General features: G+C 45.1%; 3 protein-coding genes and 3 non-coding genes across 6 annotated transcripts; 1 reads left to right on the top strand and 5 right to left on the bottom strand.

Moving 5' to 3' along the window:
* Positions 1–2,875: 2,875 nt before the first annotated feature.
* On the bottom strand, positions 2,876–6,409 carry LOC109754201 (small ribosomal subunit protein uS4y). Its single transcript, XM_020313117.2, has 3 exons — positions 6,283–6,409; positions 5,344–5,725; positions 2,876–3,347 (listed from the first exon to the last, which is right to left on the bottom strand). Exons 1-3 carry the CDS (start codon positions 6,308–6,310, stop codon positions 3,170–3,172), a joined length of 588 nt encoding a protein of 195 aa, XP_020168706.1. The 5' UTR covers positions 6,311–6,409; the 3' UTR covers positions 2,876–3,169.
* Positions 3,732–3,814, bottom strand: LOC120975148 (small nucleolar RNA Z162). Its single transcript, XR_005770983.1, has one exon. It is a non-coding gene; the product is annotated as a small nucleolar RNA Z162 (small nucleolar RNA).
* On the bottom strand, positions 4,048–4,136 carry LOC120975146 (small nucleolar RNA Z161/Z228). Its single transcript, XR_005770981.1, has one exon. It is a non-coding gene; the product is annotated as a small nucleolar RNA Z161/Z228 (small nucleolar RNA).
* Positions 4,933–5,022, bottom strand: LOC120975147 (small nucleolar RNA Z161/Z228). Its single transcript, XR_005770982.1, has one exon. It is a non-coding gene; the product is annotated as a small nucleolar RNA Z161/Z228 (small nucleolar RNA).
* Positions 6,410–6,478: 69 nt separating the features above from the next.
* Positions 6,479–9,250, top strand: LOC109754199 (pentatricopeptide repeat-containing protein At1g26900, mitochondrial). The gene has a single exon (XM_020313115.4). The coding sequence runs from the start codon at positions 6,512–6,514 to the stop codon at positions 8,318–8,320; it is 1,809 nt and encodes a 602-aa protein (XP_020168704.1). The 5' UTR covers positions 6,479–6,511; the 3' UTR covers positions 8,321–9,250.
* On the bottom strand, positions 8,436–10,875 carry LOC109754200 (transcription factor BHLH062). The gene is made up of 5 exons (XM_020313116.4): positions 10,736–10,875; positions 10,520–10,604; positions 9,881–9,999; positions 9,355–9,482; positions 8,436–9,076 (listed from the first exon to the last, which is right to left on the bottom strand). The coding sequence occupies exons 2-5, from the start codon at positions 10,570–10,572 to the stop codon at positions 8,597–8,599; spliced, it is 780 nt and encodes a 259-aa protein (XP_020168705.1). The 5' UTR covers positions 10,573–10,604; positions 10,736–10,875; the 3' UTR covers positions 8,436–8,596.
* Between the last annotated feature and the right edge of the window lie 9,476 nt (positions 10,876–20,351).

Raw genomic sequence — 20,351 nt, 5'->3', positions numbered from 1 at the left:
GCCGCCCGACGACAGCTCTCAGACTCCTTCCGTCGGGAATCCATTGCGTTCGCCCAAATGGCGGATGGATCCGCCGCAAGTTGTTGCATCGCTGCCTCATCGGAGGCGGTGCGGTTCGTGTGGTGTCCGAACACGGTGGCGGACGCACCATGGGCGACGTCTGACGCAAAGATGGCGCGGCGTGCCCGCCGTGCGAGGCAGCGGGCGCGGGAGGCAGCGGCAGCCCTCGCAGTGGTGGACGTTGGCAAGGCGGAATCGCATTCTCCGGTGTCCCTGTTGTGCATCAGTCCGGGCGCCGCAGCCGCGTCGTGGTGGATGTCGCCGACTCGTCCCAGGACCAACACTCTGCGGAGCGCAGCCGCCCCCGGACATGGGCATGGCGGAGCCGGACGGGCTCCGCTTAAGATTAGATTTATGTTGCATGTAATAGTATGGATTTAAGGTATCTGATCGTGAAATGGATTATTTAAGGCATGATCGATCACTAGTATGATTGTATGATTGTTAAATGTTCTAATAAAACCTAGTTAGTAGGCGACAAGAGTTTTCACGCCATAAAGGCCTATTTGGAGAAGTGAGAAGACATGAGAGAGTCTGGAGTGGGCTCTTATTCTACTGCTATGGCACATGGATCTAGAAAAAGTAGTATACATGCACTTCCAATCTTATGCATTGCTTGTGCAAATAGTAAATGCTTAGAGCCAATCTAAGAGCGAACCCATTATGTGAGTATTATTTTTTCATAAAAACTTTTACATGACTTGGCATCTCTTTGTAGCCATTAACCGGCTACATTATTAACCTTGCTCTAATCTATCCTCTAACATGCTAACGAGTTGCTAAACCAGTTAAACAATGATTATCACAGAAAACAAGACAAGTATTCCCTCCGTCTCAAAAATAAGTGTCTTAAACTTAGGCTAGTCATAGTGGGGAGTATCATATACTAGTATCATATGTAGTATTATGCATATGATACTAGTGTATGATATTACCTCCATAATGCATAGTATCGTAAAGTAGTATCATAGGTGATCATATTTATTGCCATGCATGACACAAAGTAGCATAGCATTTAACATAATACGGTATCTACCTATGTTACTCTAATCCTCTTTCTTTTCTTTAATTATGTGCCACATAAGCATGTTTGCTAGTCCCAAGTGCATGTTACCGGTTATGTCATCTCCACTATGGCCAGCCTTAGTACAAAGTTAAGACACTTATTTTGAGACAGAGGGAGTAATAAGCAATGCTAGGTCCGGAAACAGGAAAGCGGGCTTATTCCCCTTCCCTTTATCTCTCCTCCGACACCCCTCCCTTTCTCCTCCGACAGCCTCACTATTTGTGGCGCTATGTTGTTGTGGGGCTTCACTCCGTTGCTCTCTAGCAGCGTTTTTTTAGGCACCCGCTCCTTAGCTCAGTTATTTTGTACAGAGAAATACGATTGCAAGTGGCGGATCCGATGGGACCCCTCATAAACTCATGCTGGCCTTGTTCCTCACCTCTTTCAGGGTCATGGATATGAAAGGGAAAATAATTGTGGATATATGTTTGGCCCACTCAGATATGACGTTTCGTGGTGTAAGCAAGCTTGCTTTGAGGTTCTTCGTTATTCTTATATTGTTGCATCGGCCTTCACCTTCGAATCTGAAGAATGGCTCAATATTATTCTTGGAGTGCTATTTCCAAATTGAAAGGGAGGCCCTTTTTGCCCTCCGTTGGCAAGGTCGATGTCGAAGGCAGTAGGTTGAGTGTCTCCAGCGAGGTGACTTGATTATTTTTTCTAATTATTATTTTTAGGACGGTGCACAGTTAAGTCAGCCAAGGTTGTTATAATCGTAATTCTGAATCGGATGGGAGCTCTGATGGTAGAATCACAAATTATACAATCTTAACTATCAGAATCGTAAAAACGTAGACTGTACTAACCAAAATCGTAGAATCGGAAGGGCTAGTTTTGATTGTAAAATCGTAGAATTGTACGATAGAATAGCAATTCTGACAACCTATGCATGGCAAAGAATCCCGTGAAGACCGGATGACACGAACCTTCTTTGACGGTCGTCAACCACAAAGGATGGCTTGCTCCATGGGATACAAGTAGTAGGGAGAGACATTATATCACAGGTTTTGGGCAATGTCCTCACTCGGTACCTTTTTGGAGATATTTGTGCTCGGAATTGGGAGCTCAGGGGACGATCCCACCTGTTTCAGCAGGCCCTCGGAGTGCACTTTCGAGATGGATGATGCCATGACCCACAGAAGCCACGGGGCAAGAGAGGTCGATGGTAATCCAGGGTTTATATGCTCTTTGGCCCACAGAAGCCACACGCGGGAAGGTAAAAAAATCGCTGATGCGCAGATCATTGCAACATCGGTTATCATTTATATGGAGGAGTGACAGGACGATACATCAAGTGACGACGAAGACATGGCCCGCTTAATCCTGTTGAAGCCCATTTATCGGTCTAACATTTCAAGCTAGCTAAACGAAACTTATGGTTGCGCCATTTACATGGATCTTTAATGATCCTTCCGAGATGGCGCATGTCACCTCCCTCTTCCCTGTCGTGCTGCCCAGATGGCAGCGGACATGGACATTCAGAAACTCCACGCCTAGATGAACCCTAGGAACTTTTCGGCTGAGATCCATGGATTTTATATAGTTTTGTGCTTTAAGGCGGCTTGGTCATGGACACTTGGTAGCAGTTTCAATAAACGTCCACAATACAGTACAAAATTGTTATTAATACTACAATTGGAATTATAGCCTTGGAAAGAGTACTATATAGCACTTATTCTGATCATTCGGTCGACACACCAACCTAGCCAATCAGACAAAAGAGAAGGATAGCAAGGACAACAGTAACACTTCATGCAGAGTAAAATAACTCAGAACCAGGGCTGTCAAACCGATAACAAGATACGTTTGGTTCACAAAAAACGAAGCAGCCTCACTGAGTTCACTTCTTATGCTCGGTGGTCACTAACCAAGCAAAACTGACAACCATAAGTTTAATTTTAGAATCGATAGCTGAAGCAACGAAAGCTCTACACCACTAAGTTTCTAAGAACGAACCAAAGTTTGAATCATTTCACGTTGCAAGTTCCACAAGGCAATCTCAACATTTCTGCAACGGAAGTTATGCGGGTCGAGGCTGAGCGCTTAGTCTTCCTCCTCCTCGCCGTCGTCACCACCACCACCTGAGGCCTTCTTCTGGTTCTTCCGCTTCACTCTTCCAGGTTGGCCACCACCCAGGGGGCTGGTGAGCGAGAAGTCGACGTGTTTCTCAGTGTCCACCCTCACCATGAAAGAAGGAATGTTGACGAGCTGCTTTCCAACCCTGGAACATATACAACAGTAAGATCATCAATGGATAAAAACAGCACTAAAGAAACACCAAGTGCTGATCATTATATATGATATGCCTCACATCTACAGTAGTCAAGGATCTCAAGACAAGAGTGATGAAATTGTTAAACTATAACAAGGAAATTATGTTGTTCAAACCTTCAAGACAACAAGTGAGTTAGAAGTTTAACAACAAATGGAAATTAAGAATACAATTAAACAAAATTTAGGCCAATGTTACCAAGACATGTTCATTCACAAAAGCTAACTGTTCAGAGAAGAAAATGAAAAGGCTGGTAGACAAAGACCAACACAAAATAAAGCTGAAGAAGAAAACAGCATATATCAATCAAAATAAAGAGGTTAGCAGCAAAATAGGGCACTCAGAATGAAAAGGACATAAAGAGTCATTGGTCTTCCAACCTCAGTAGAGATATATTAACTCCTCATTGTGCCCTCAAAAACATGTACTGTGGATATTTTAACAGAACTACAAAAGAGGTGATATGAAAAATAACTCCCTAAGCACTGATCAATCCACTCAAAATAAGATTGCCCAAAAAAGATCTATTAGCAAATAAACCATGGAAGAGTTCACCTATAACCTTCATAAATTCGAATAGATATTCTGAAACTGAGAATTTCAGATTGAAATCATTTTCCAGAATAAGATCGCAAATCTGAAAAGGCAAGGACATCAGAGAATATTTGATTGCAGCATTACACACAAAGTGTCTCAGACGACCGTCGTGAGTGACATAAGTTTCTCATCATATGTCCCATATCCTTCAATCAGTACAGATCGACCAGCCAAAAATGTACAAATATTGGCAAAAAAAAACTGGAACCAAACTGACTAATATAAACCTACAGACATAGGCAACCTCACAATTATCAAGCATGATCTATAAATCATCATCTTCAGGTCTGCCACTACTACAGTTTACCAGGATTTGTTCAAGAGTGATGAATATCATTAAGCAAAAACAAGGAAAATCATGTTGTTCAAACCTTTAAGGACAACAAAGGATTCACAAGTTCAGATCAACAGCCAAGGTTACCCAGGCATGTTCATTCACAAAAGCTAACTGATTCAGAGCCAGTTGCTTCATGTTGTCAGCAGAAAAAGTAAAGGCTGGTATATGAAGGCAACTAAACAACAGAAAATGAAGCTATCAAGCTGAAGAAGAAAACAAAACATCAGACGAAATAAATAGCTTAGCAGCCAAATAGAGCACTCAGAATGATAAGGACATAACAAGTCAGCAACAAAGAGATCTACAACAATTATTAGAGTTAATATGAACAGGACACTGTGTGTAATGTTTTGATCTATCCTCTCAAATAAGAAGCCCAAATAGATATATTAGCAACTAAACCATGGAAGAGTAAATCAACCACAACCTTAATAGATTTGAACAGACATTCTGAAACTCAGAAATTTTCAGATTGTGTTACTTTTCCAGAAGAATAAGATTGCGAAGCTCAAAATTAAACTAGGACATGATTACAGTAAGACAAGCAAGTCACACAAAATGATCCATCATGGGTAGCATACCCCAGAGATCAAGAGCAAGGGACATCAGAGAAAATATGATTGCAACATTATACACAAAGTATCTTAGACGACCGTCATGAGTTTGCATACAGTTTCTCATCATATGCCCTATCCAAAATGAATAGGCACAAGTCATGTGTTATAGAATCAGTAGAGACCCACCAGCCAAAAAATGTATAACAATATCAGCAACAAAATATAGAAAACTATCATCTAAATTACGAAAGCACATCCAAACATTACTTCTGCATATGATCTATCACCATATTATAGTGAAGCACAAAACTGTTGGCTACAACAACATAGGTACACATCTCATTGTGGTTTACTGATTCCCAGGTGAGTACTCTGATATTGCATGACAGGATTAACTAGTAGCCCTGTAAATTTCAACATGCATAAAAGAGATGGGTTAGTGTGGATGCCTAACCTGATGTGGCGCTGTCTGATGAGGACACGAGCATGATGGATTGACTTGGCCATGCCATTCTTGAAGACGATGGTCTGGAGACGGCGCTGGAGGAAGTTGTCAACAGTGAGGGCAAGCACGTAATCAAGCTTGTTCTGTTCCTCAGTGAGAAGACCGTAGCGGTTCATGCGGCGCAGGAGCGCTGCACCCTCAAAGATACGGCGGGGGTTCTTCTCATCCAGGGTGAGCAGCTCCCTGGCAGCATTTCGGATGCGGCTGAGGGCGTACTGCACACGATAGAGCTCACGCTTGGCCCGCAGACCGTACTCCCCAACCAGCTTCAGCTCAGCGTCAAGACGCTCCTTCTCATACGGACGCCTTGGCTTCTTGAAGGTCTTCCCATCTGCACCACAACAAAATCGTAAGACACTTGTAAGACCCAAAAACAACAATCAGATACAACACAAGCACATAACAGTGAAATATCGAGTGGAAATGGCATGGCTTAAACACTTAGACGTCAAGCAGGAGACGAATATGTATTAAAAGCACAACTCGTGCTAATTATCTCACATCAAAGACTAAACTATACGCAATGGAAGCCGCATTAGCCTAAGCCGAGTGACGTATCAGAAGATAACAGAAATATCTCAAGTTTAAGAACATAAATTTCAACTACAAATAAGAACATAACCAAAATCGCTCGTTTTGGAACCAAATCTGCTACGTACCAGGCTAGTCTACAAATCTTCTTCGCCACAGGGTACAGAGCGTCGAGTTCATCCGATCAAAACCGGAAACGGGAACGAAACTAAGCATTTGCGATCCTATACCAGACACCAACAGACGCTGCCTCACGAAACTAGCAAAGCAAATTCGGATCGGCCCAGAGAGACGACGTTCAGCATACGCAGCGCACATTACGACGACATGGGTGGGTGCGTAGAAGGGGGGGCTTACAGTTGCGGTAGAAGTTGACGTGCACCATGGCTGCCGCCTCCGCAGGATCGCGCGGGTCGTCGAGCTGTGCGCCGCCGGTGGGGGTGAGGGGATCGGTGGAGAGTGGCGGCCGAGAGGACGAGGCGATATTATATAGGCGAGGGCTAAACCTAATTCGGTCTGATGGGCCGAGCTTTGGAACTTTGGTCCTCTGCAAGCCCTAGTGGGCCTTTAACGGCGAGGCCGACACATGAGGCCCACCTCGCGTAATAAGGCCGTGAACTCTAAGCAGCGAACGGGCGCACTCAAACCAAAAAAAAAAACACCACCGCACCGCGCGTCCCCGGCCGCGCCGGGCCCAGCCATGCCGCCGCCGTCGCCGGGGAAGCCGCTGGTCACCACGATCACGGCGCTGCTCAGGTCGGCGACGCGGCCGGCGCACCTCCTCCAGCTCCATGCGGCCATGCTCAAGGCCTCGCTCTTCCCGCACCACGCGCTCCCGACCGCCAGGCTGCTCGCCTCCCCGCTCGCGCCGCTGCCCTACGCGCTCTCCCTCTTCGCCGCCATTCCGTGCCCCACCCTCTTCCACCACACGGCCCTCCTCCGCGCCCTCTCCGCGTCACCCTCCTTCTCCTCGGCCGCCTCCGCGTCCCTCGCCGTCCTCGCCTCCGCCCGCGCGCGCCTCCCGGCGCTGGACGAGTTCGCCTTCCAGCCGCTCGTCGCGCTCTGCGCCAAGAACTCCGGCGACGACGCGGCGGCCTCGCTCGGGCGGCAGGTTCATGCGCTCGTGCTGCCGTACGGGTTCTCGGGCGTCGTGGGCCTGGGGAACGTGCTGTGCCACTTCTACTGCTGCATAGGGAACATGGGGGACGCGCGGAGGATGTTCGATGAAATGCCTGAGAGGGACACCGTGTCGTGGAACACGATGATCGGAAGCTATGCCAGGGCCGGGGAGATCAGTGCGGCGGTGGAGATGTTCGGCGCTATGATGTGCTGTGGTGTGGATGTCAGTGCGACGGCGGTGGTCGCCTTGGCTGCGTGCGGGTGGCAAGGGGAGTCAGTGCATGGGTTCAGCGTCAAGACAGGGTTCTGCAAGGATGTCAAGGTGGCGGCAGCAATGGAGGGGATGTATTTTAGGAAAGGGGAGATTGGATGTGCAAAGAAGGTCTTCGAAGAGGCGACGAGGAGGGACTTGGTGCTGTATAATTGCATGGTGGATAGCTGCGCAAAGGCCAGGCGAATCGAGGAGGCAATGGGCTTGGTGGATAGGATGAGACAGGAGGGACTGAAACCAAACACAGGGACTCTTGTGGGTGTGCTCTCTGCGTGTGGAGCATCGGGGGCAATCGTACCCGGTCGTCGCATCCATGAGCTTGCGCTGGAGATTGGTCTTGAGCTTGACACTGCACTAGGAACATCGCTCGTGGATATGTACTTCAAGTGTGGGTACCCAAAGGAGGCAATTGCAGTTTTTTATGCAATGCGCGACAGGGATGTGATGGCATGGACTGCGATGATCATGGGGTTGGGGGTTAATGGGCAGTCAGATGCCGCAATATCACTGTTTCACTCAATGCAGCAAGACGGTGTCACTCCTAACGAGGTTACCTTTCTTGCTGTGCTGAATGCTTGTAGCCATGGCGGGTTAGTGTTTGAAGGGAAGAAGCACCTCGAGAGCATGGTCCGGAAATATGGTATGTCTCCTCACACCGAACACTATGGCTGCATCATCGATCTCCTCGGAAAGGCAGGGCGATTGGATGAAGCGTATGAGCTTATAAGAAGTTTGTCGTCCCATGGCGATGCTATGGGATGGAGAACTTTACTTGCAGCCTGCAGAGTTCAAGGCAATGTCGAACTGGGGAGGACGGTGCAGGCAAGGCTGGACGCCATGGGCAATTACCATCCGTCAGATACCATTCTGCTGTCGAACGCATATGCACTGGGAGACCGTTGGGATGAAATAGCACAGGCCAGGGATTCGCAAGGGCAGAAAATGGTCATGGACAGGAAAGAAGCGGGTTGCAGCGCCATTGAGGTGTCTTCCTCAGATATCTAACCGTGCTGAATTGAAGCAACGACCACTAACTGATCTTGGACTGTCGATGCGGAAATATACTTCTGCACAGGTGACTGAAGAGCAATCCATACATGTGCAGTTATCAGATACAAGATTCGGGGGTAAAGCAGTTTTTATTATCACCTATTTAACCCGTTAAGACCAAGATTGGGAGACAGGTTGGAGTTTACATACACAGCTACATATGTATCTGTTGCAGTCACTCCACTCACACTAAGAAACTTTTCAGACGGTGAAGCAAATTGTGTTATGTACTTAAACCCTGTGCACACCGTCTTCCTCGCTAGTGCCACTACTATATTGTTGCTCCTCCCCCATCCTTGGAAGGATTGGGAATTCGTTTACTGGCGACATCACCGCTGGTGTTGGGTACCGTGCCTGGGGCCGTGTCACATTATTGGAAATCCCCTGGTCTTGTGACAGTTCGCTGTCTTCAGTGGATGCAGATGAAGCTTCCGGGAAGAGCTGCAGCTCTCGTGGTGGGGCGGCATAGCATTGCTCAGTGATTACAGGTTGCAGTGAAAGTGCCGTCGAGGTGATGACTGGTGAATGTGGCGAATGTTGTACTGGGAACATTCCGCTTGTGGGATAAGGTACTGCAACGGCTGATCTTGTAGTATCCTGGCTCCAAATAGGGTTGCTTTGCAGACGCACTCTAAGCTTGTTCTGAAGCTCCAGGATTTCATTGCGAAGCATGCTGTTGTCATCACGCAGTTCATTTCTCTCCAACACAACCTGTTTCATATCATGAGGAAAGTAGGAAATGCATCAGTGATGAAGTGCTGAGGAAGTGTATTATCTGAGCAGTGATAATAGAGTACATTACTGTAGTTCCTATTTGTTCATAAATAATGTTACTTGGCATGAAGCCATAAATGTTAACGGATGGGATTGGTTTCCTATTCTAAAGGAATCTCGGCACAAGAATATGTACTAACATTTTCATATCCATGATATAATAGACACAGATCATCAAATTGCTGAATAGAGTTGCTCTACTCAAAAGGTCTTACATAGTGAGATTCATTCTTCAGTGTGCTATTCTCCTTCCGAAGAGATTCCACTTGTGAAACTAAATCCTTCAGTATCCGTGTAGTGTCACCCAATACACATGCCTTCCCGTTGTTCTGCCTGTCTGGTTCTGAAAAGGGAGATGTTTGCATTGTTTTAGAAAGTATAAATGCATATCCAAAACGATGGGACTGTAGATTTGATACAAACTAATCAGACACTGGGGATAAGGTCATAACATATATGCAATCGATGTAAATTTGCCTTGCATAGTGAAAGGTCAAAACTCAGGCTATTGTGTGAATACAAGCTATTTGCTAGATGTTGAATCTGTGATCTTGCTTTATTATCCTAATAAAATCAGCCTAGCATTTGGATGACCCAAGAGCTCTACCAGCATGCTAAGTTTTACATAGAGATAACCACCCCACAAGCTCATATAAAGAAACTTCCAAACGCGGTAGTGGCACCAGAAATCATGTTGTTGCAGCTTGCTGCTTTGTACTAGTAAGATATATATACACATACCTAGCATGGCTCCCAACTCATTAAAGAGGTCATTCTGTGTGCCTCGCTTCCGTTTCTCCCTCTCCGACTTATGGATTTTCTTTGGCACCTTCTTCTCGCACTTCCTGTTCACGACAGACCTGCACAATGTTCAAGCATCAGCGGAAGAATCCAGTCAGGTGATGCCAGAATTGTACGGGAGAGTTTTATCTTTGCGGTGGTTCATCATGAAGTGGTACGAGTTTCCAGGATCATAAGACACCATGGTGAACACTATTGCACACACTAAATTTGTAGCGCACGAAATCAGAACACGAGAAGCCACGCCAGAGTTACCTCTTCCACAACCACAAGATTACCAATGGAATGGATGCTACAACTTGCAAGCAGTTTATAATTTCAGAAACAATGATTGTTCAGGGCAAAAATCCAGTGCTTGGTTCCTCTACTTCAAGGTTGAATATGAAGTCATGTGGGTTTCAGTATTTCCATATCACTCGCCAAGACTCTATTGAAAAAGATGGTGCTCGAACCGATTCTACAGGGTAAAAATCGCTCTAGAATTCCTTTTGCTCTGGAATTCCATCTGCAGGCCAGTTCATTTTCTTGTTCGTCTTCCCAAGACTGAAAAATAAATAAATCACAGGCCCCAGAGCTCACCCCTGGACGTGCAGCCTCTCGGCGGGGGCATTCACCATGTCCCTGGGCACCATGCTGACCGAGAAGCTCGATCCGGTACCTCACCCTGCGAGTAAAACCAAGGTCCATCAGTCCCTCCACGCCCCGACCCAGCACAAATTCCAAAGAACATCGAGAGAGAAAGGCTGAGGCTATGGAGCGCGAGCCTAAGAGCTGCTCTTCGAGGGTTTGGTCTACCTGTGGTTCTCCTCTCCGTGATCGCTCGAGGGGAAGGGGGGAGGGAGGGAGAGACGGGGATGGGAAGCTAAGTAGGGGGAGGATGACGGGGAGTCCAACGGGGGGGAGAAGCCGGGGGCGGAGGGAGAAAGCGACCCGCCGTGTGATTGGGGACGTCGTGTAGCGTAGCCGAACCGTGGGGCGGGGAGAGGGGGATGGCGATGGGGCGGGGCGCGTGGGCGGCACCGTTCGGCCGCGCGTGCTGCTGCGTGGACTTCCCACCTCGGCGCCGTGGCGGGGCGTGGTGCCGTGGTGGGCACGAGCCTCTGGACCCAGCGGCGGGTGGGCGGCGTGGCGCCGCTGGCCCAGCGCCTAGTTTATCCAGTCCGACCTGGATCCCTCCACGGGGTCGCGCGTGCCCGGTGGCATCCGGCCTCGTGATCCCCTGCGAATTGTTTCGAGTAGAGAAGGAGAGACAATAGACAAAGATGTAAAGTGAACAGTTCTCCTCATTGATGTATATATATAGCCCCCGAAGGGGTGTGTCAGAAGAGACACGAGGCAACTGCCTTGGTTAGGAAAAGTAGGGATTAATTAAATCCTAACACTCCCCCTGATCCATACTTGTTAGTGTAAGTATCATCATCTTGAAAAGGCTCCTCCAAAAACCCTGTGGAAAAAATATGAGGAGATAGGTGTTTGATATGTTGCTAAAACTCCTTCAAACCCAGTGGGAAAATAAGGAGAAAATGATACAACATATAATGGTTATTGTCTCTTTTAACTCAATACGAGAAAACTCATAGGGTTTAGATGACAATAAGTATGTCACATATACTTTCTTAAAAACCCCGGTGGGGAAAACAGAAAATATGACATATGGTCTTGTGTTGATATTACCTCATTAAAAACCTTTATGAGAACCTATAAAGTAAACTCATGAAGGGAAAAAGAGTATAATATGATGCTTTTAACAGGAACAATTCAGGAAGATACTCCCCCTGATTCTTGCATATTCCGAAGTCGTCATATACCAATTCCATGAACACATTTCTGGAACGTAGAAGTTGGTAGAGACCTGGTAAACAAATCAGTCGCATGATTTGACTTGCAAGATATGCAATATAGTGATATTGCTTATTATGTAATCTGTTTGCATCCGGGCAACACAAGAAACATTATCATTGAGATAATGGTTGGTAGATGTAGCCATGAGGTCTGTTTCGAAGACTCTTCATGAGGGGGCTACCACACCTAGTAGGAACACTAAGCTTGTCTACGATCTGACATAGTGGGGATCTGATCGATGTATCCAATGATATTGGTGTTCACATTTCTGTGATACTGAAAAATCAGGACAAGATGTTTGATGCATCGGAGATATCGAAAGATATTCTTGAGTACCAACAAATTGTGTTTGGTGGATCCAATGGCATTATGGAACGTTGAGTTCCAATATCTCATTTTCATCATCTCTTAGGTCTAAATAGACCTTTCTCTGTGTCTAGAGAATGAACTACCATGAGAGTTATGGATGGATAAGATTTGTCCATAATGAATTTCTCCAACATATTTTGGATATAGACAACATAGTATACCATTTGAATGAAGGTGCTCAAGTTGTAGTAAGAGCAGTATTTTGGTTTACCCAAATCCTTCATTTTAAACTCCGTCATTTAGATTATTACATGTGTCGTCATTGCAGACACACAAGCATGGATAATCATCGTTGTAGGAGTAATCCTTGTGTATAAGGATCTCACTACGTCAGTTGTACCATATGTACTAACAACAATAAGTCGTATGGCGACTTACTAATTTTACACAATGTATGTTGCATTTTGTATTTCGATTCAGAATTGAGATTCCATCGGGAATCAATCATATATGTCTGAATCTAGTGATCCACGTGGATATGTAATCACTACATCTATCAACTGCAGAGATAGATGATTTTGTACTGCGAATGAAATAAGTTATCGGAAAGAGATTCCATGTCTGGAGAATAGTTGGGTATCTGCGTGAACCCTTGTGCTACAATACTTGCTCTTTGTTTCACCACCTCGTTGTTCTCAATTCTGTTTCCAGAAGAAAACTGGTGTAGATATTGCTTATGAATACTTTCCCATTATTGAGCAAGATCATTTCTACCTAGATTATACCCTTTGCTTGAGTTCAGTCCGAGTGTTGTTCACACTTTGCCATGGCCATGGTCTTTGGATCTGAATCATTTGAAAAGTTTTGCAATCTAGTTGAGAAATGTATGTCGACAGTTGTAGAATTCCGGTTATATGATTCTCCAGAATCTATATATCAATATATAGTTGATGGAAATATCGTTACCCATGGTGACTGCTCGCGATTTCCCAATGCGATTGAGTCGGGTATTCCGATGTCCCGGTCATTGTGTGCACTATGACCTGGGTTTGGCGGGGGTTTCTCGTCCACTGGGTGTATACTACCCATTAGGTGTCTGTCAACGTGAAGTTGACTTGCATTTACTGAGTCACAGGCCTTGATATCCTTGCTTGCGAGAAGCTGAATCCTGATGTACTTTTGCCATACATCTCCCCCTGTTGCTTTGAACGGGGAGTGGAGTGAATTTTGTTGCTACCTCCACTCTTTCAGGCGTACTTTTGCGGGATTGTAGGATTGTGTGACACCTTTATAGTCAATAAATGAATCTGGCAGGTTATTGCAAATGTGTTGCAAATCTTCTGAACACATGGTTCAGATCTTTGAGTACGTGGATTTGAGGCAGAAATGTGTTGAACATTCCACTAATTTCCTGGCATTCTTTATGGTACTTGAATTCTCCCCCTAATGCCTGGAAATATTCCTCATTGAATCAACATACTGGCCTTGAATAACTCTCCATTCGAGGGGCTTGAGGTATTGACGGAAATACAGTTATTCCTCACATAGATCCCAACTATATATTGAGGGGCCAATGATGTATGTCGGGTGGTGATATCGGTATGCAACCGAATTACTGCAGATAGGAAATACTTGGTAGGTATCCACATATCAAAGATAGAGGGGAATAATATTATGCAGTTCTGTCATGAGCGTGTAAAACTGCATGACTCCAACGTAAAGTTGGTAAGTTGCAATTCCAAAGTAAAGATAATGCAATGAGCTTAAGTCTTTGGATAGGATTCTACCAAACCATTTTGAGTCTAGACATTAGGACAAATTGCTAAACTTCAATCCAAAGGCCATAGGGAAGGCCCTCAAGGAGAATTCTGCAATGTTATCCATTCGATTTTCTTGAAATCGGTGTCAGGATAATGAGCCAATGGTTTCGTGTGAATAAAGCACACACTTAAGACCATCATGTAGATATGTCTTTTAGAACCATGGCATACCTGAATAGTCTACTCAATGGCTGGTAAGAGCCACTTACCTCGATTTGATGCATTCAAGGAGTCAGAGTGGTTCAGCGTAAACTTTAAGGTGTGCGAGCCTTAAAATTAGCTTCCCTGTGTCACTTGTCGTGCACATAAAATCCAAATATTATTAGAATTTAGCATCATAATAATCATAAACTATTGGAATTGCCAATAGTTTCGGTTTCAACCCAATGTCTCGATGACCAAGGCGAGTATGCCAAGTTTGTCATGTACAAGACACTCTGGAAAAATATCTCGTACGCAACATGTGCTACAGGTTGTGTCATATGTGTAGTACAATCCAGATGATGCACATAGAATGTGCTTGCCATATCCGTTACATATGGTAAAGAAAAGTTATTTCTCTTTGTTGTCATCAGAAGTTTCGCTATGGAAACTATTTTGACGGATACCTCCATAGTTTAGTAGGGCACGAGTTAAACCTGGGAAGCAATAAAGCATCCCGATGTTAAGTACCCATAGGGATAATAAATATGACTCGAGTTGAGCCAACAAATACCTCATCGCGTCTAGCGATTTTAAAATATCTCCTTTCTCTCAATGAGAGTGGAAACATTGGACTTCCTTAAGTATAGAGTTTGTGGTGCATATGTCCATAAGGCACATATCATTTTTCATCGGATTGACTCCCGTAGAAATCTATATATAGACATGAAGATTCTCAATATGAAAATCACTGTCATATATATAGAATACATACAAATGTATTTGCATCAAAGTGCTGATACATTATATTGTGATATAGAATATATGATGACAATAATAATCATGTTCTTATTAGAACATCATAAATGGGCATAAATAAATAGATCACTAAGGAGACTAAGGGACTAAATGTATAGTCTCCAAACATGTCGGTTGAGGCATATTCAACCATCATGCTCTCCATGCTCATAGGGTCTCGTGACAGCTTGATGGTGTCAGGTTGAGGGTTTGAAGGGAGTTTCAAACCATTACCCTTGAGGTCCTTTACGTCCCGGTGGCGTGGCTTGGATTGCACGCGCTATCCCATGGGATGCAAGACTGATCTTGATGTCCATGACCCGCTTAAGTAAGTTGTGGCCATCGAGGGCAAGAGCCTCAAATTGTTAGCCATCGGTTACTTATAGGGGCAAGCCAGAGATAATTAATTTACAAGAAGTAAATTAAAAACCATCATGGCTTGTAATAAGAATGCAAAAAATTTGACTCAAGTGTATAACATGAAAATGCTCAACCTCAATTATGGGAATATAACACATTAAAGATCATACAGATCTCACAGTAATAGAGATAGTCTGCACATGGGCAGTAGATCCAACTCATTACCTTGTGTTTTCCTAATATAATGAGGGAGATGTTATTGTCAAAAATTTACAAATTTGTTGTGCGGGAGAAATCAATCTCGACCGCTGTGACATGTTCATCAAGAATGGCAATGTGGTAAACACATAGAACATATCATCTCCGGTGAAAACCAGTAATTTATTTACATTACATATTGCATAATATAAATACATCTTAATGTTGCAAAATTAATAGATTTCAAGAAGGTGGCTCGAAATCATTAGTGTGAATCTCAAATTGCTAAGGATGACACCTTGAATTTTGCATATGTATTTGCAAGAAATTGAAAATCTCAATTGCAAATAGATGTATTATTCTTGACATGTAGTTTACATGGAGATACATACATTCCGGAATACATCGTACTCAACAGAAATACACTACTATTGTAATGAATAGTAATGATATTGCAAACTTGATGCTCAAGTAAAAAAACTTGAATTGTATATACCTCAAATTAAATGAGATGATCTTGTATCAAGTTGCTAGATAATTCAGCAGGGTGAATTAGTATTTTGCGAGAAAAAATTAATCTCAATCACAATGATATTGTTTTGCGAGAAAAAAAATTCTCAATCGCAAATTAGGTAGAGGTACTGAATTTATTTTTGCAAGAGATAAAAGAAAAATCTCAATTGCAAATAATAGATGTAATTAATCTCAACACGTGATAAACATGGAAATGTATTACATCACATATAAGTTCTGGAATACAAGGTACTCTACAGAAATTAATTAACAGCGTCTGAGACAGAAAATACTAGTAAATAGTATATTGTTAACAGGATCAATTTGCAAACCCCAGGAAAGAAGGGGATTCTTGGCAAAATTGACCTGAACACTGTTTCTGGCTGCTTTGCCAATCCCTGCGAATAGAGGGATTTTAGTGTAAAATAGCGAAGGATAAGGTTCCTTATCCTCCTCCATCTTCTTTCTCTCCCGAGCGGTTACTCACGGTAGTAACCGCCGCTGGAGTCCATGCCGTGGCTCGCCGCCGGCCTTGCTTCAGGCGCCGCCGCCAAGCCTCGTGAGGGCTGTGGTCTCGGGCTGCCTCGTCCACGCGTATGTGAGCGGTCGCCGGGAGGCGTCGCCGCGGGAGTGGCCGTTGCACGGGTAGCCATTGGCTGCTGCCCCTGCTCTGTGGGACGTCGCCAAGACGTAGTTGAGGCTCCGCGCCAAGGAGCCACTGTGGGCTCCGCTGCGAGCCGGGGGAGGGCGTCACCGCGTCACCGAGTCGCAGGTCGGAAGACCAAGCGCGCCGCAGGGAGCGACGCCACGCGGGAAGACCGCGGTCGTGGGTGCTGGCGCACCGCAAGGATGCAAGCCATGCGCTGCCGCGGGCATGGCCAACGGGGAGGCAAGCGCGAACGCAAGCGTTGCGGAGGTTCGCGCGGGGTCGGCCACCACCGCCGTTTCTGGGGAAGAGGTCGCATCGTTGGTGTCCCCGATGGTGACTGTGGTGGAGATGGGAGGGCAGCCTCAACGGCCACCACTGCGGGGAGCGAGGATGAAGATGGTGCCGCAGTTCGCCGTAGCGACGCTGGGTTTGGGCTAACCTTATTGTGCAGAGGAGTCGCCAGTGGTCCATCATCGTCCGTCGACTGTACCGGGGACGCCATTCGCTGCTTGTTATTCTCCTTCTTCCGACGTTGATTCGATTCTGAGCCCTCAATTTTCTGGCTCAGTCGAATTGCTCGTGGTCAAGGCCGGCTGATGGTTTCCTCTTCCGTGGAAGAATGCCACGATGAAGTTGCTTTTGCATGTTCGTCCGGTGTCTCCATGTACACATGCTCGATTCAGGCGAGTAGTACATGCATAAGATGAATAGAAGATACATGATTAGACCTCTGCTAATAATCACAAAAGACAACACAAATTGATTCATGCATGGGCGCCGTTGCCGCATTGGCCGTCGCCACCAATTTAGGGAAGTGGCCGCTTGGTTAGGAAAAGTAGGGATTAATAGAATTAATTAAATCCTAACACGAATTTTATATACGGAAGGTAAGAAAATACTACTACTAGAAAGGAATTACTACGGAAGTCCTAATCTGCGCTCGAGCATGACCAGAACAGTAAAATTGTAAAAAAGAAAATCAAATTTTTTTTGTGTGTGCAGACATTAGGTAATGTTTTGAGTGCTTGCAAATTTTCACCATAATATCGCATTTGTGGAAGTCCTGACAAAGAAGATAAAACCAGCGCTCCAAAATGCCTTTGAAAGTAGCATCTTCAGAGAATCAATTTTTTGAAGAAAAAAAATCATACTTTTTTCGACTTTACTGTTCACCTGGGCTCATTTGAGCCCAAGCTAAGAGCATCTTCAGCCATTCGGCCCTCCAGGGGCTTGAAATAGCGCCACCTGGGGGCGAACCGACGATAAAATCGGCGTGGGGGAGGTTGGTTTCCCAGCCGCCGCCCCAAGGTCGCCCCAGACGCCGTTTTTGTAAAACTAAACTCGGCCGAAAATCGGGCAAACACAACACAAATTTGGCCAAACTAGGCGATTTCATTGATATTTGTACAAAAAACTAAAAACATAATTTAAAAACAACTAAAACTACGACTACTGCGCCGCCGCCGCCGCCCACCTTCTACATGCCGAGCAGCCTGTAGAACTTGGTGTAGTCGTCGTCGTCCTGCATGCGGCCGTAGTCCCTGCTGCACCCCTGACCAGGGTCGCTGATGCGTGGGGGGTTGGACGGACCGGGCGCCTCCTCGTCGCTGTCGTCGAGGGCCACGACGCCGCCCTCCTCGCGTCCACGGCGGCGAGCGGCGATCTCCTCGAGGGCGCGGCGCTAGCGCGCCATCTCCTCGCGGATGTAGTCCTCCCGCGCCCATTTGAGGGCGGTCTCGTCAGCGGCGGCCATGGCCTCGTGCTCCTTCTTCACGGGGAGGAGCCCTGATACGTCTCCAACGTATCTATAATTTTTTTTGTTTCATGCTATTATATTATCTGTTTTGGATGTTTTATATGCATTAATATGCTATTTTATATTATTTTTGGGACTAACCTATTAACCTAGAGCCCAGTGCCAGTTTCTGCTTTTTCCTTGTTTTTGAGTTTCGCACAAAAGGAATACCAAACGGAGTCCAAACGGAATAAAACCTTTGTGATGATTTTTCTTGGACCAGAAGACACCCAGGAGACTTGGAGATCAAGTCGGAAGAGCCACGAGGCGGCCACAGGGGGGAGGGCGTGCCCGGGGGGTAGGGCGCGCCACCTGCCTTGTGTGCCCTCGTGACTCCCCTGACCTAATTCTGCCTCATATATATATTCACATATAATCCCAAACCACCAGGGGCATCCATAAAAACACTTTTCCACCGCCGCGACCTTCTGTTCCTGTGAGATCCCATCTTGGGGCCTTTTACGGCATCCTGCCGGAGGGGGATTCGATCACGGAGGGCTTCTACATCAACTCTATTGCCCTTCTGATGAAGCGCGAGTAGTTTACCTCAGACCTACGGGTCCATAGCTAGTAGCTAGATGACTCCTTTCTCTCTCTTTGATTCTCAATACCATGTTCTCCTCGATGTTCTTGGAGATCTATTCGATGTAATCTTCTTTTGCGGTGTGTTTGTCGAGATCCGATGAATTATGGATTTATGATCAGCTTATCTATGAATATTATTTGAATCTTCTCTGAATTCTTTTATGCATGATTTGATATCTTTGTAATTTTCTTCAAACTATCGGTTTGGTTTGGCCAACTAGATTAGTTTTTCTTGTAATGGGAGAAGTGCTTAGTTTGGGTTCAATCTTGCGGTGTCCTTTCCCAGTGACAGTAGGGGCAGCAAGACGTATTGTGTTCTTGGCATCGAGGATAAAAATATGGGGTTTACATCATATTGTTTGAGTTTATTCCTCTACATCATGTCATCTTACTTAATGTGTTACTCTGTTCTTCATGAACTTAATACCCTAGATGCAGGCAGGAGTTGGTCGATGTGTGGAGTAATAGTAGTAGATGCAGAATCGTTTCGGTCTACTTGACACGGACGTGATGCCTATATTTCATAATCATTGCCTTGGACATCGTCATAACTTTGCGCTTTTCTATCAATTGCTCGACAATAATTTGTTCACCCATTGTATTATTTGCTATCTTGAGAGAAGCCTCTAGTGAAACCTATGGCCCCGTGTCTATTTTCCATCATATAAGTTTCCGATCTACTATTTTCCATCATATAAGTTTTCGATCTACTATTTTGCAATCTTTTACTTTCCGATCTATAAACCCAAAAATACCAAAAATATTTACTTTATCGTTTGTTTAGTTTCATCTATCTCTATCAGATCACTTTTGGAAGTAACCGTGAAGGGATTGACAACCCCTTTATCGCGTTGGGTGCAAGTTGTTTGGTTGTTTATGGAGGTGTTGGTGATTTGTGCGTTGTCTCCTACTGGATTGATACCTTGGTTCTCTAACTGAGGGAAATACTTATCTCTACTTTGCTGCATCACCCTTTCCTCTTCAAGGAAAAAACCAAAGCAAGCTCAAGAAGTAGCAGGAAGAATTTCTGGCGCTGTTGCCGGGGAGATCTACGCCAAGTCAAGACATACCAACTACCCATCATAAAACACTCATCTCTTGCATTACATTATTCGCCATTTGCCTCTCATTTTCCTCTCCCCCACTTCTAAAACGATTTTCAAAAGATTTGTCGTTTTCTTCGCCCCTCTTCCGTTCGCTTCTTTGTTTGCTTTTTGTTTGCCCGATTGTTAGATTGGTTTGTTGCTACCATGTCTGAATCTGGGGAGGTTATCGCTGAAAAGGATAGTAGTAATGATGGGGGAAACTTTGATGCTTTTGCTAATACTAATCCCCATGAAGAATCTACTATCTTGCACACTAAAAAACTTTGCATATGTAGCGGCAATAGTATTGGAAAAG

Source organism: Aegilops tauschii, chromosome 2 (assembly GCF_002575655.3).
Source record: "Aegilops tauschii subsp. strangulata cultivar AL8/78 chromosome 2, Aet v6.0, whole genome shotgun sequence".
In the NCBI taxonomy this organism is placed as follows: Eukaryota; Viridiplantae; Streptophyta; class Magnoliopsida; order Poales; family Poaceae; genus Aegilops; species Aegilops tauschii.
The sequence above is the reverse complement of the archived record's forward strand: the minus strand, read 5'-3'. Positions and strand labels throughout refer to the sequence as shown.

Bases quoted from the DNA above. Each gene is read 5' to 3' on its own strand.
- LOC109754201 (XM_020313117.2), bottom strand. From the start codon at position 6,310: ATGGTGCACGTCAACTTCTACCGCAACT. The intron at 5,726-6,282 runs GTAAGCCCCCCC...GTTGTGGTGCAG, and splicing joins CGTCAACTTCTACCGCAACT to ATGGGAAGACCTTCAAGAAG. The intron at 3,348-5,343 runs GTTAGGCATCCA...TATATGTTCCAG, and splicing joins ATCAGACAGCGCCACATCAG to GGTTGGAAAGCAGCTCGTCA.
- LOC109754199 (XM_020313115.4), top strand. From the start codon at position 6,512: ATGAGGCCCACCTCGCGTAATAAGGCCGTGAACTCTAAGCAGCGAACG.
- LOC109754200 (XM_020313116.4), bottom strand. From the start codon at position 10,572: ATGGTGCCCAGGGACATGGTGAATGCCCCCGCCGAGAGGCTGCACGTC. The intron at 10,000-10,519 runs GTGAGCTCTGGG...AACATTGTGCAG, and splicing joins GAGAGGCTGCACGTCCAGGG to GTCTGTCGTGAACAGGAAGT. The intron at 9,077-9,354 runs GTAAGACCTTTT...GATATGAAACAG, and splicing joins TGAAGAATGAATCTCACTAT to GTTGTGTTGGAGAGAAATGA.